This window comes from Pelodiscus sinensis, chromosome 3 (genome assembly GCF_049634645.1).
Source record: "Pelodiscus sinensis isolate JC-2024 chromosome 3, ASM4963464v1, whole genome shotgun sequence".
Lineage (NCBI taxonomy): Eukaryota > Metazoa > Chordata > Testudines > Trionychidae > Pelodiscus > Pelodiscus sinensis.
In genome coordinates, this window is record NC_134713.1 from 43,056,292 (window position 1) to 43,070,262 (window position 13,971).

Genomic DNA, 13,971 nt, shown 5'->3' on the forward strand with positions numbered 1-13,971 from the left:
AGCGTGTCCACACTGATTGGACGCATGGTCACATTTAAGGGCAGCTGAAACCGGTTCCGGCAGGGCATCAGGTCAGTAGTTGCTTTCTGTGGCTGCTGTCTGAGGCTATCTGAGGCTCGTGCTTAAAGGGCCGTTTCTCAGCTTTTCCGCTTGCTTGCCTACCTCGCCGAGGGACAGCAAAGTGTTTTCCTCTCCACCTGCCTGTGTTGGTGGTTCCCATTGGACTAAGGTGCCTCCTCACCCACCTCGACCTCGCCGAGCACAATATCTCTCCCATGGTGGCAGCATGTTTTGTGCTGTACAATTTATGCGAACAGAAGGGGGAGGCTTTCCTGCCAGCCTGGGTGGCTGAGGCTGACCACATGGATGGCCAGTACGCTCAGCCCTGCATCGCTGCTGTCTGGAAGGCCCAGCGTGGGGCTGTCCAGATCTAGAAAGCCATACGGGAGAGCTTCCAGGTGGAGGAGGAGGACTGAACTCTCCCTGCATGCCCCACTGGGGCCTTCTTCCACCCTCCCGTCTCACAGCACTGCGGGTGCAGAGGCGTCGGGGGGGGGGAGGAGTGGGCGTGAGGGTGGGGCAGGAAGGATGGGGGGTGTGGAGGAAATGGGAGGGAGAGCAGGGGTGGAAGGAGGAGCGAGAGCTGGGGCAGCCACAGGGGCTGGAGCAGGAGGAGGCAGGAACCTGTCCACCAAGGTCTGGAGGTGACCTCTGAGGGCACGGCCCTGCTCCTCCAGAGCCTCCAAGCTCTGCTGCCGCAGTTGCAGATCCTCCCAGAACCAGTGGTTCTGGGTTTGGAGCTGGTGCTCCAGTAGCCACAGGTGCTGCTGGTGGTAATCCTCCAGGTTCCTGGTGCGCCTGCTGGCCCGGGTGTGGGTGGCTGTGGTGAAACAAGAGCAGTGGTCAGTTCTCCCTGGGGACACAGTGGGTGAAACCCAGCCCCCCTCTGCAAGGCGAGGTTGGAGTGGAGAATGGGCCAGGGCCCCTGCATGACACCCAGCTGCTGCTCCGTGGTGGGCAAGGCCCAGGCGCATGGTCCCTGGGCTCCCTCTCAGGCCACACCCCCCATACACTCACATGTGGAGCCCTCCCTGGCCTCAGACGACACAGCCGATGTGCTCTGTAGGATGCCTCTGGGGTCCTGGGTCCTAGGCAGGCTCCCTGCAGGATCCTGGATCTCGGCATCCTTCTCTTCCTCCTCAGTGTCAGGGACGGGGCCCTCTCCCGGGGTCGATCACCACACGGGGGGCATGAACTGCGTGAGCCCCCAGGATGCAGTCCAGAGCCTCATAATGAGGGAATGCCTCCGGGTTGGCCCTGGCTGGGAAGCCCTGGAGTAGGCCTGCCACAGGTCTTTAATCTTGAAGCGGACCTGCTCCCGGGTCCACATGTGGCCTCTGGTGGCCAGGTTGCAGCAATGCGGCTGTAGACGGCCGTGTTCCTGTGGCTAGTGTGGAGATCGTGGACGTTGGAGGCCTCCCCACAAACCTCGATGAGATCCACGATCTCCGTACTAGACTAGGTGGGCGCCCACCTCTTGCGGCCCCGGGCAGGCTCCTATGAGCTGCCAGCCTGGTCCTGGGAAGAGGCAGAGGGCAGCTGGCTCATGCCATGCCAGGTGCAGGGTCTGCTGGCTGGGTGCTGGCAGGCTTGCAACTGGCACAAGTACTGTAGCCAGACTGTGGCCCTTTAAGGGCTCCGGGACCGGGAGGGGGGCAGAAGAGTTTCCCTGGTTTGGCCCAGAGTGGCCACCAGGGCAAGCTGGGAAGGGCTAGCCTCCAACTAGTTCAAATTAAGTGGCTACACAGCCCTTAATTCAAACTACTTAATTCGAACAAGGCGTTACTCCTCGTAGAATGAGGTTTACCTAGTTCGAATTAAGCGCTCTGGTAGTTCAATTTAAATTCAAACTAGCGGTTTGTATGTATAGCTGCTATTAAAGTTAATTGGAACTAATGGCTGTTAGTTCAAATTAACTTTGTAGTGTAGACATACCCTAGGGGATGCTACTGCAGCTAGTGCAATTTAGATATTTGGGGCCAGCAGAGAATCCACTTGCAGTCGTGCAATATCACCCTAACTCTACCTCAGCTCTCTTGCACTAGGAGCTGGGCCCAGAACTGTGAGGTTGTATCCAGGGCTAGGGGATTGTTATATTGGCTTAGATACCATTTCCCACCCCTGCCTTGGATGATATAAATTGCTGTTGTGTAATCTACCTGGATGACATCTCTGCATTGAAAACAAAACTATTTGTGGCTTTTATACTGTGTAAAACTGTGCCAGAAGCTGATTGTTTGGACAGGAAGAGGTTTTGTATTCTCTTGAGAAAGTTGGATGTGTAGAATCAGGGCCTTATGTGATATTGAAGATAGAATAAAAGCGTTTATATTCAGTCTTATGCAATGTCTTTCAGTCTGGCTTTTTCCTCTTTATTTTGCAGGGTTTTTGGGATGTTTAACTATGCTGATGACAGAGAGACTGTGTATGCCTGGTTTACATTCTCACACTGGCTTGTGTATGCCAACAGTGCAGCAAACCCTATCATTTATAACTTTCTCAGTGGTGAGTTTCCAGATGATCACTAAGTTACACAACACAAATGTCGTTAAAGTGTAATTCATGGTAACCAATTAGGTAATAACTGACCTAAAAATCAAGCAGTGGCATAATAGAACCACTGGAATCTGGGTTCAGATCCTGGTAACAGTCCCTGTTCTCTCTCAGTCTGCTACACTTATTGAGTAGCACCTTGCCTTCTCAAGTATCCTCATGAATTTTATAGAGAGTGCTCATTTTATAGCAAGATGTCATTCTAGCTTGAGGAGACAGCTCTGATTAAACTAGCATGCTAAAAATGGAGCAGAAGCGAAGAGAATGTACTCATCCAAGATTGTAGCTATGTACACAGATTGGTTATTCCCTTGTGCTGCCACAGCTACACTATTTTTAGCATGCTATCTTGATCAGAGCTAATGTGAGTAATGTCTCCTCAAGCTGGAATTTATTGTGCTAGCTGAATGTGTAAATTTTGGGGGGTGCAATGATGAGAGAGTCAGGCAAGGGCCAAGCCCTCCCACCTTTACTGCCCATTTGGAGCTGCAAATTAGATTCAGGTGCCCCCATCATGACAAAAGGAAGAAAAATAAAACTTGAGTGGTGTGGCAACCCTATGCATCACATCACAATGTCACTCACTCAGGCTACATCTAGACTACAGGCTTCTTGCACAAGAAGCTTTTCTCGGAAGAGATCTTCCAAAAAAAATTATTGTGCAAGACAGCGTCCACACTGCAAAAGCGCATCAAAAAAGCCGTCTGTTTTTTTGAAAGAGAGCATCTAGACTGTCTAGACACTATCTTGCATGTAAGCAGTGATTGCTATGGACAGAATGGCTACCAGGATACCTGTGCTTTTTCCTCTTCCCTCTTCTTCCAAAAAAACCTCCTTCTTCCCCATCCACCCTCGCCTTTTTGCGAAAGAGCTCTTTGGCAAAAAGTCTTCTTCCTTGTAGAAAGAGGAATACCAATTGCGCAAAAACTCCTCTGTTCTTTCAATTTACTTTCAAAAGAATGCGCTTACAGTGTGGACGTTTGCGAGTTTTGTCAGAAAATTGGCCATTTTTCCGACAAAACTCTGTGGTCTAGACATATCCTCAGACTTAGCCTGGTCAACCCCCTGCCAGAATGGCAGGACAGCAGGGACAAATTTGCAGAGAGCTGTGATCCATTCAGAGGGAAGTTGCTAGAAAGTAGATGTAGGGCAATGTGTTTGTGTTTGTGTGTGTGGGGGGGATCATGGGATTAAGGGCATCATGAGCACAGTGTATTTAGACCTGATAGCTCAGGTTTGGGTGCAAAACAGTGGATAACGTTTGGGACTAGAAGCAGCAGGAGGGTAGAGAGGGGAGGAAGGTTGAAGCTGGGTGAAAGGCAGAGGAGGGTGAGTATGGGTGACAGAAACTGGCTTTAGTAAGAACTAGAAATACTGTGAAGATTTTAAGATTAAGGGGGTACATTTCTGTTACTTTCAGTTAATCCTTTCCACGGTCTCAAACGGCAGGAATGCCATTGCAAGACCTGGCCTTTTGCGAGGGGAAAAGAAGGGAGGGGAAGTTCCTGATTCTCAGAAGATTCTTTATCTTGATGAAAGAAAAAGAACCTGTGTGTTCTTATAGTTTTGTTGCTGGGGGTTTTTGGTACTGTGGTGAAAGAACTATTTTCTAATGATAAATGAAGCAGTAGAAAAATATAACAAATCACAATTTTATGTTTTAATATCTACGTGCTTGTTCGTGTAACAATACAATGCCTTTGTAAAAATGCACAAATAACATAAAACATTCCTAACTGACATCTATTTACCATCCTAACTTATATTGCCTTTTATCCTTCTGTATCATTTGTATGAGACTGTTTTCAATAGAAATATATCATGTAAAAAAAATCACCAAACATTTCTTCAGACCTCTCACTGTTCGGTTTTGTGCAGGCTTGGTTACAACTAGTGATGAATGAAATTTAGATGTGTTGTTTAGATGAGCTTTGGATAAGCATTTGGATGCTCATCTCGATATCCAAGGTCTGCAAAACTATCCAGGAAATCGAATGAGAATGGGATTTGCTGTTATTATTTCCAGTCATTTCAGTAATTTCTAGCAAACAATAGCTTGTTAACCAAGATTTCTGGCTAGAGTTGTGATGATTGAGCCTACAAATTTACCCTAATTGTGTGCTCAGTTGTGAAAAGAGAATGGAAGTTCATAAAATATTACAATAACCTATAGTAACAAATGTTGCTGGAGAAAGGTGCAAATGGGAAACAGACTGAATTAGTTCAAACAAAAAAAAGCGAATTGATATAATTCAAAGATGATGTTACGATCATGTCTGGGAAACTAGGGAAGTGTGAGACTGGAAATTAGTGGAACAAAACTTAAAGCTTAGGCCTAACTGATGGAGAGAATAATGAATTGTTCGATTATTCTGTCTAGCACTCACTCTTGGAGTGCTTAAAAAAAGAGTCTGTGAGGGAAAGCTGGCTACTTCAGTGTTGTATGAGCGAAAGAGAGAATTTTGAATGCTTGGTGACAAAAAAACAGAGAAGGGGAAGGAGTGAGGTTAGACGATGGTTGCTGTCTCATGGGATCTAATGCTGAGGTGAACTGGTTCAGGAGTGAGACCCAATGACATCTCCACCAGCTTTGGCTAACTCCCAAATACCACCCAGTTTATTAAACTCCTCCTCCCTGTCCACAACTTGTCCTTTTCCTTCCCAGCTTTATTTTTTATTCCTATCTATTTCCTTATTCTTTCTAAGAATCTGGCTTAGCAAGCCAAAAATATCTTCTCTGCAACAAAGCTGTTGCGGTGACCATAAAGGCAGCTAAAAGCAGTGCCCTAAACAACTCAATACTCGTAAAAATTTGCCAACACTCAGAGTGACTAATAAGACAGTGCTGTGTCTGCAGTGAGTTTGCAAGCAGTTTTCTAGCAGTGAGGTTGCAAGTGAGAATCAGCACCAAGTCAGAATGCATTTGCGGTCTTTGCAGTTCTGGTTTTTTTTCTTTTCTCAGGTACCAGTGTTGTTTTATCTTTTAGGAAACAGAATCAGACTTTAACAACAGCTGCTCTAGCCATCTGTACTACACTCTTTTTTTCCAAAAAGAAGAATTATTGCCATCTCTTTTAACATCTCCAAAAGGCAGTCAAATGAGCCATGTTCCTTCTAAAACTCATTCTAACTAAAATGAAATGGGAATAATGGAGGCTGTTAAAATGAGAACCTTACTTTAGACTTCACATTTGTCTCCCCCTGTATTTTCTAAATAAAAAATTTAAACATTTTTAAAGGCATCTTTGCCCAGGCACTAAGCAGACTGAGGTCCTTGTTTAAAACCTTTTAATGTTGGACAATTTCAGGGTCATGTTAACACTTTAACCTTTAAGCCCCTTTAATTTCAGGATGTTTGGATGAGGGACACTCTGATTCCATCACATCTGTTGTTTCTAGCTTGAAAAATCTTAGCTTTGGAGGCCTTGCCAAAGGAAAAGATGTACAAGAATTAGCCAGGATTTTCTCAGTGAATTCAGAGTTCCAATTACATTTTTTATGGAAGTCTAGGGGTTTTTGTTATCCAAATGGCTTCATACCAACCTTGTCAGTTCTTTCTCTGGGTGTTGACTTATATAGTGCCATCTCTTTGAAATCATGTTGCAAACATTCATTCTTTTGGCCTGTTAGGAAGGTAAGTTTTAATATCCCTGTTTTTACAGATGAGAAAATGGAGACAGAGCAAGATTAAGAGTGTGATTCTGATCTCATTTTACATGGGTATAAATCAAGTTGCCATTGAAGTGACTGTGAAACTGATATGAGATATGAACAATTTGTTCAAGGAAATATGGGGCAGAATGGGGAATAGAAGCTAGCATTCCTGACTTTCAGCCCCGTTCTTTAAATACGGACAATCTTTCCTGTAATGAAATTCACTTTAGCTACAGTTTCAGAGTGCCCCCAGTTATTTCAAAGGTCATGAAAATTGAAAGAATAGGTGCTTCTTTAAATGCTAATTTTAATAGGCAGAAGGTTTTTTTCTTTGTAAATTGTGCAAAGTAAAACAGGAATTAGTTGTGTCCTCGCATTTCATACATCAGGAATTAGTTGTGTCCTCACATTTCATACATCAAATAATAGTCCAATCATTTCAACCTACTCATGTTCATTTACTTGTTTTCATAAAATGTAAAGACACAAACCTCAACATTACCATAAGAGCTATTGTATTCTGTCCTGCAAAAATTAATTTAGGATTCCTGCTGTACCTACTGTGAATTCTTATAAAAAAGTGGATGTTGTCCCCTTTTCTAGAATCATTAAAACTGTTCTTTCCTGCTTCTGTCGTGTTAGAAGAGTGATTGATTATTTTGGATTTGTTTTGGCACTAGCTAGCCACTTCTCTTCCATATACTGGCTTATTGAAACTCTGTAAATAAGGTTTTGGAAATAATGTTTTCATGCATTTATTTGTTTGACAGGAAAATTTAGAGAAGAATTTAAAGCAGCATTTTCTTGTTGTTGGCTTGGCATTCACCATCAACAGGATGAACGACTCACCAGAGGCCGGGCAAGCACTGAAAGTCGGAAATCCTTAACTACCCAGATCAGCAATTTTGATAATGTCTCAAAACTTACAGAACATGTTGTGCTGACTAACATGAGCACACTCCCAGCAAATGGTACTGGACCTATTCACAACCAATAGCATACTTGTCCCTATGCCTTTGGATGTTTTTCTAAATTAAAACCTGACCTTATATTGAGCAGTCTTTCAATGACAGCAGGACTGAAAAGCAAAGATTGTAGGAAGAAGCAATATCATTTACATAATTCGTTTTATAAATTCTCCCACAACTTTGCTTATATGCTTCAAAATCATAATTTCACATAATTTACTTTAAAACTGCATGAATTATAACCTCAGGGGAGGCTAATATTTTATTTAACTATTTTTATTGGATTTCCACTTGTATAGGTCTTGTATTAAAGAGTAAATATCTGAAGACATATATAATATTTACCCTGAAGTTGGAATGTATGTGTGAAATCAGCCGGTATTAGCTTTGTGTTTTTTCTCTGACGGTGCCATGATATAGCTGAAATTTTTTTGAACAGACATTCTCGACAACCTTGGATGCAACCCTTTTGCATTCCCTGAATCAAAGTACTTTTCATAAAGAAGCTCTGAATATGAGCTGGCTTTCTCATGTGGAGAATTCGTGCAGGATTTTCTTCTCAAATTGTCTGAGAGTACCCTAGGTGCTGAGGACTGGCAAGGCCATTGCCATTCAATTTCACAGAGAGAAGGTTCTATTCATGTTCTTATATGCTGTGAGATCAGTTTAAAAACTATGTAAAAAATAAGTGAAACCTTTCCAAATTGGGGGCTTTGTCAGGCTGGCAGACACTGGTATGGCGATGTGCCCCTTAATTCCCTCACACAGTGGATGCTGCTATATTATTTGTTATTTAACTGCTCCTACAAAAACTCCTCAAACTATTAGACCTACTGTCTGAAATTCTTTTTAGAGCCTGATACTGCACCCACTGAAGACAACAAGTACAGAATAAATCCTTTAGCCTGGGAAATCATTTGTTATTTTATATTCCCTTTTTCCTTCCTATTTATACTGTGCTCCTCATAGAATCTGAACACCTTCTAAGTAGTGCAATAAGCAATACGACTAACATCTGCCATGTGTTATTTGTTCCCTATATCAAGTTATCTTTTTTATATCTGACATCCTGAAAAAATGGAGGAGCAGAGTTGATCGCTTATTTTAAGAACAAAGCTGCAAACATAATGAAGCAATAGCATCATTGTCACATTACCCCCAAACAGAGGTATAGAGTGAGCTATGCATTTTTATTAGTATTAACCATCTCCCAGACAGTTCATATCATCTTCATAAGAACGTAAGAATAGCCATGCTAGGTCAAACCAAAGGTCCACCCAGCCCAGTATCCTGTCTTGTGACAGTATCTAATGCCAGATACCCCACAGGGTATGAACAGAACAAGTAATTATCAAGTAATCTATTCCCTGTCACTCAATCTCAGCTTCAATGGACAATTCTCCTTAAAAAATTATGGCACTGTTTAGAAACTCTTCTGGTCAATAGACCTTTGGTTGCTTGTATACTGCTAACAGAGACATCCAGACTGGCCCCTTTATATGCAGTAAAATCACTTTAAAATCCCTATTATATGTTACAGGGGTCATGGCCAAACTCAGTCCATTGAAGTCAGTGGAATTGCACCTGTGTACACCAGGGATGAACACAACTTCAAGTTTAGCTGAAGCAGAGAATGTTTCTGTGGAAGAGAGTGGCACAACAGATAACAAAGAGTGGGCCAAAAACAACCCTGGTGTAACCAAAGTGACCTTAATGGAGTTACACCAGGGATGAGTTTTGCTCTGTACATTTAAAACAACCTATGAATGGCATACCAGTGACAACACAACAGCTGGACAAAGGAATTCCTTCAAAATGACTGTTTCTTCAATTCCCACTCTTATGGAAACTTACTTACCTCATCATGAGAGTACACATCTTTACAAGACTTTTTTTTAAAAATATTTTGCATCATGCTTTGTAAATACTGGATATATTTACTTTTAATATATTCAGATGTTGTGTAATGTTCTAAAATGCCTCATGTAAAGAATTGAGTATTTCAAAGCAAGGAGTCAATAATATTTGTTACATTCTGATATCATTAATGACTTTAATTGCAAAGAACACTTGCTCCTCCTATGCATTAGTGGAATTTTGAAATTGCCTTTACAGATGATACACACATGCATGGGGTCTGGACAATAAAATGAAGGATCTGAAATACTAATCCAGGAGTTCAAACCTCATATATGGATTGCAGAAATATGTTGGAATAGCACTTCTGGCTGGCATTGAAGAGTATGACTATTTAGGAGACAAAGGTGATGGGGTAGCATTATACATCAATGTAAACGGTAAAGAAAAAACTGTCTGTATAGGCAAACATAATTTGGGTCATTACCACTTTGGGGAAGAACAGAAGGGGTTCTTTTAGGACAGCTATAGGGATTTGCCATAAATCCCCAAGCTCAAGACTCAAATAGAGATACTAGTATTTATCTCTATCATAATAATATATATTTCAATTAAGACAAGAAATAAAAGAGAGGAAACACTACTGGGAATTGTGTCATAGTGGGAAATTTTATGCTACCTGATACAAATTAGAGAATAAATGCTTCGTGATACTGGTGGAGCCTATTTATTTCTGATAGATGACACTTAGATAGGGAGGTAATTCAAAATAATTTAGATATGGCCCAAAAACTAACTGAATACTTTGCCTCAGTTTTCAATAAGGCTGATAGTATAGAACATGGGAAAGAAGGCAAGATGGCTGTTGGAAATGAGTGAACAGAAATAGGGTATGTCTGCACTACAGCGCTAATTTGAACTAACTTAGTTCGAACTAACTAAGCTAATTCGAATTAGCGCATCCAGACTTAAAAACTAGTTTGAATTAGCGTTTTGCTAATTCGAACTAGCATGTCCACACAGAGTGGACCCTGAACTGGGGTTAAGGATGGCCGGAAGCAGTGCCGGCAGGGCATCAGATGAGGACTTAGAGCATGGAGCTGCTGTCTCAGGCTAGCCGAGGGCTGTGCTTAAAGGGTCCCGATCGCCACCCTGGACAGACAGTTCTCAGGGAGTTCCCCGCTTGCAAAGCAGTCCTGGCTTGGAGTGCCCTGAGTGCCCACACTCAGCACATCACAGCACTCGGCCATCAGCCCGGATGCACTTGCTGCAGGCTGCTATTCCGGGGAGGGGGGTTCAATCGGGGGGCTGCAGGAGAGCCAGTCCAGTCCTCCCCATCGGGGGCTCGTACCCCATTCTTCCCTCACCTCCTTCCACTTACCCCTCCCTAGCCCCCCTTCCTGATGTACAAAATAAAGGACACGTGTGTTCAAAAATAGAAACTCTCTTTATTGAACAAAACTTGGGGAGACTGAGAAAAGGAGGTGGGAGAGGGGAAGAGAGAGGGTGGGAAAAGGGAGGGCAACTACAATGATGAGGGGTTTGAAACAGGTCCCATATGAAGAGAGGCTAAAGAGACTTGGACTTTTCAGCTTAGAAAGAGGAGACGGAGGGGGGATATGATAGAGGTCTATAAAAGCATGAGTGGTGTGGAGAGGGTGCATACAGAAAAGTTCTTCATTAGTTTCCATAATAGAAGGACTAGAGGACACCAAAGGAAAGGAATGGGTAGCAGGCTTCAAACAAATAACAGAAAGTTCTTCTTCACAAAGCAAATAGTCAACCTGCGGAACTCCTTGCTGCAGGAGGCTGTGAAGGCTACAACTAGAACAGCGTTTAAAGAGAAGTGAGATAAAGTCATGGAGGTTGGGTCCATGGAGTGCTATTAGCCAGGGGGTAGGAATGGTGTTCCTGGCCTCTGTTTGTGGAAGGCTGGAGATGAATGGCACAAGACAAATGGCTTGGTCATTGTCCTCCGTCCATCCCCTCCAGAGTACCTAGTGTTGGCCACTGTCGCCAGACAGGCCACTGGGCTAAATGGACCTTTGGTCTGACCCAGTACGGCCATTCTAAGCTCACGGCTCAGGGTCGGGGGTCTCAGTGGACCACCCTGATTTTCATGCAAACCTGCTCCTGGGTGGCCAGGCTGGCAGCTATCCTGCCCTAGACGGCCACTTTCCTGTGCCTAGTGTGGAAGTCGTGGACGAGGTCCACGATGTCTGCACTAGACCAGGCGGGCACCCGCGTCTTGTGGTCCTGGGTAGGCTCCCGGGAGCCGCCAGCCTGGTCCCGGGAAGAGGCGGAGGGCTGGGTGGCAGCGGGTGGCTGGCTCGAGCTGTGCCAGGTGCAGGGTCTGCTGGCTGGGTGCTGGCAGGCTTGCACCTGTCACGGGCACCGTAGCCAGCCCGTGCCCCTTTAAGGGGTCCGGGGTCGGGAGGGGAGCAATAGAGTTTCCCTGGTGTTGGCCAGAGTGGCCACCAGGGAAAGCTGGGAAGGGCTAGCCTCCCACTAGTTCGAATTAAGTGGCTACACAGCCCTTAATACGAACTAATTAGTTCGAACTAGGCTTAGTCCTTGTGGAATGAGGTTTACCTAGTTTGAACTAAGCGCTCCGCTAGTTCGAATTAAGTTAGAACTAGCGGAGCACTAGTGTAGCGCCTATCAAAGTTAATTCAAACTAACGTCTGTTAGTTCGAATTAACTTTGTAGTGTAGACATACCCATAGAAATTACCACCCCTAATGTCAATGAAAAACTCAAAATTTAAAATGTTAAAATCAGGAAGAACAGACAATTTTCATCCCAGAATATTGAAAGAACGGTCACATGAGAATTCTAGCCTAATAGCAAGGATTTTTAATAAATCTGTTTTGGAACAATACATGACTGGAGAATAGCGAATGTGCTTTGGTCAATTATAGAACTATTAGTCTAACCTCAGTAGAATGAAAGATTTCAGAAGGAAAAATAATTAAATATGGTGGGAGTAAATGCTAAAGGGAATAAAATGTTGCATGCGTTTGCCAAATGTAGATCATGACAGATTAAACTGATTTCTTTCTTTGAGAAAATAACTGCGGGATTTTAGATAAGCGAAATGCAGAAGACCTATATATGTAGACTTCAGTAAAACATTTGACATGGTACCACATGAGAATTATTAGTTAAAGTAGAGTAAATAGGGTGGTACAAGAATTATGAGGTGGATAAAGTACTGACTAAAGGGTAGAAAGCAGAAAAGTTCTGCTGAAAAGTCACAGGAGTGAAGTAACTAGTGGACACCTTCAGGACTCAAGTCTTGGGACCAATTTTATTAAATATTTTTAATGACTTTGGCACAAAAATTGAAGAATGCTAATGAAAGTTGATATTCATGCAAAGCTGGGAGGCATTAGCAATACAAAGAAGGATCTAACATTTTACAGAATTTTATGGATTACCTTGAAAGCTGGACTATTAGAAATAGGATAAAAGTTGACAGTGCAAAGTGAAGAGTCATGTACTGATCTAATAAGAATTGCTACTGCAAAGTGAGGGCTCATCAACTGGAAGCGACAGAGGAGGAAAGGGTCCTGGGTAGGTGGGTTGACCACAGAAGTGATAAGCCATCAATGTGAGTACTGCTGCAAAAAGGGTAAATGCAAATGCTAGAATGTATAAAAAGAGGTGTTTCCAGCAGAGAGAGAAAGGGAAGTATAAATGCCATTGCACAAGGCATTTGTAATACTGTTTATCGTTCTGGTCACCTATGTGCAAGAAAGATGAATTCAAACTGGATCAGGTACAGAGAAGAGCTACAAAAATAATGAGGGGAATGGAGGACCTGTTTTATGAAAGGATAGTGGGAGAGATTGGCTTCCTTAACCTTGCAAAGAGAAGGCTGCAAGGTGATATGATTCTCTCCAGAAATACACCAGGGAGAGGGGAAAAGCTATTTAAACAACAACAAAAACATTGGCACAAAACTGATTGGTTATGAACAGGGCTAGACATTAGAAGAAGGGTTCTTACCACCAGAGGAATGAGGGTCCGAAACAGCTTCCCAATAGGAGTTGTAGCAGTGAACAATTTAATTAGATTTAAGAGACAACTCAATACATTGATTGTACACCTAGGTTGCTTGTAATAATAAAGGACAGGGGGGTTTAGCAGCAGTGGGGCATCCCTTCTGGTTCATGTCATGTGTTTCGAAAGTTCATGCCTCAGGGCTTCAGCCAGGCACCTGCAATGCTGAGGAAGAGATTTTATATCCCCAATGCATTCTGCCATCTTTTTGGTCTCCTTGCTTTGAAATATCAGGGATGGCCACAGCCAGGCCAGATTAACTCTTACAGGGGCCATGGGCAATTAGATTTTGTGAGCCCCCTAGGTGGGTCCAAATGAGAAGTTCAGAGTGTGGGAGGGAGGGGGTGCAGGGTCTGGGTGGGGCTGGACATGACACGACAGGGGACACAGGGTTTGGAGTGCTGGAAGGGCTCAAGGAAGGAGGTGTAGGGTCTGTGAGGGAGTTAGGTCTCAGGAAGGGACTAAGGGCAAACAGATGCAAGAGGGGGGCTCAGGATAGGTGGTGGGGTCCAAGTAGGAGTTAAGATGTGAAAGGGGCTCAGGGCTGGGGCAGGAGGTTGGGTTGCTTACCCGGAGTTGCTCCCCTTTGGTGGCACAAGCGCAGGGAGCAGGTGGCTCTGTGTGCTGCCCTGTGCTTGCCAAAGTTTTGTGCCAACATTGTTGCCTCCAGGCACCACTCCCCACTGCTGCAGGGGTGGAGCATGCAGGCCAGGGAAGCCCATGGACAGAACTTCCAATATTTTCAGCTCCAGCCCAGTAAGGATGGGAGGAGGAATGACAGTGTGCGGAGCTGCATCTCCCCACCCCCAAATCA

General features: G+C 43.9%; 1 protein-coding gene across 1 annotated transcript in view; it reads left to right on the forward strand.

The window, feature by feature from the left end:
* The window catches only part of HCRTR2 (hypocretin receptor 2), a 68,103-nt gene extending 57,550 nt beyond the window's left edge, over positions 1-10,553 (forward strand). Inside the window, exons 6-8 of the mRNA XM_006110969.4 lie at positions 2,444-2,565; positions 7,038-7,238; positions 8,776-10,553. Coding sequence (XP_006111031.2) covers positions 2,444-2,565; positions 7,038-7,238; positions 8,776-8,969 — 517 coding nt within the window. The 3' untranslated portion in view covers positions 8,970-10,553. The remainder of the gene's footprint in view (positions 1-2,443; positions 2,566-7,037; positions 7,239-8,775) is intronic.
* The last annotated feature ends 3,418 nt before the right edge of the window (positions 10,554-13,971 follow it).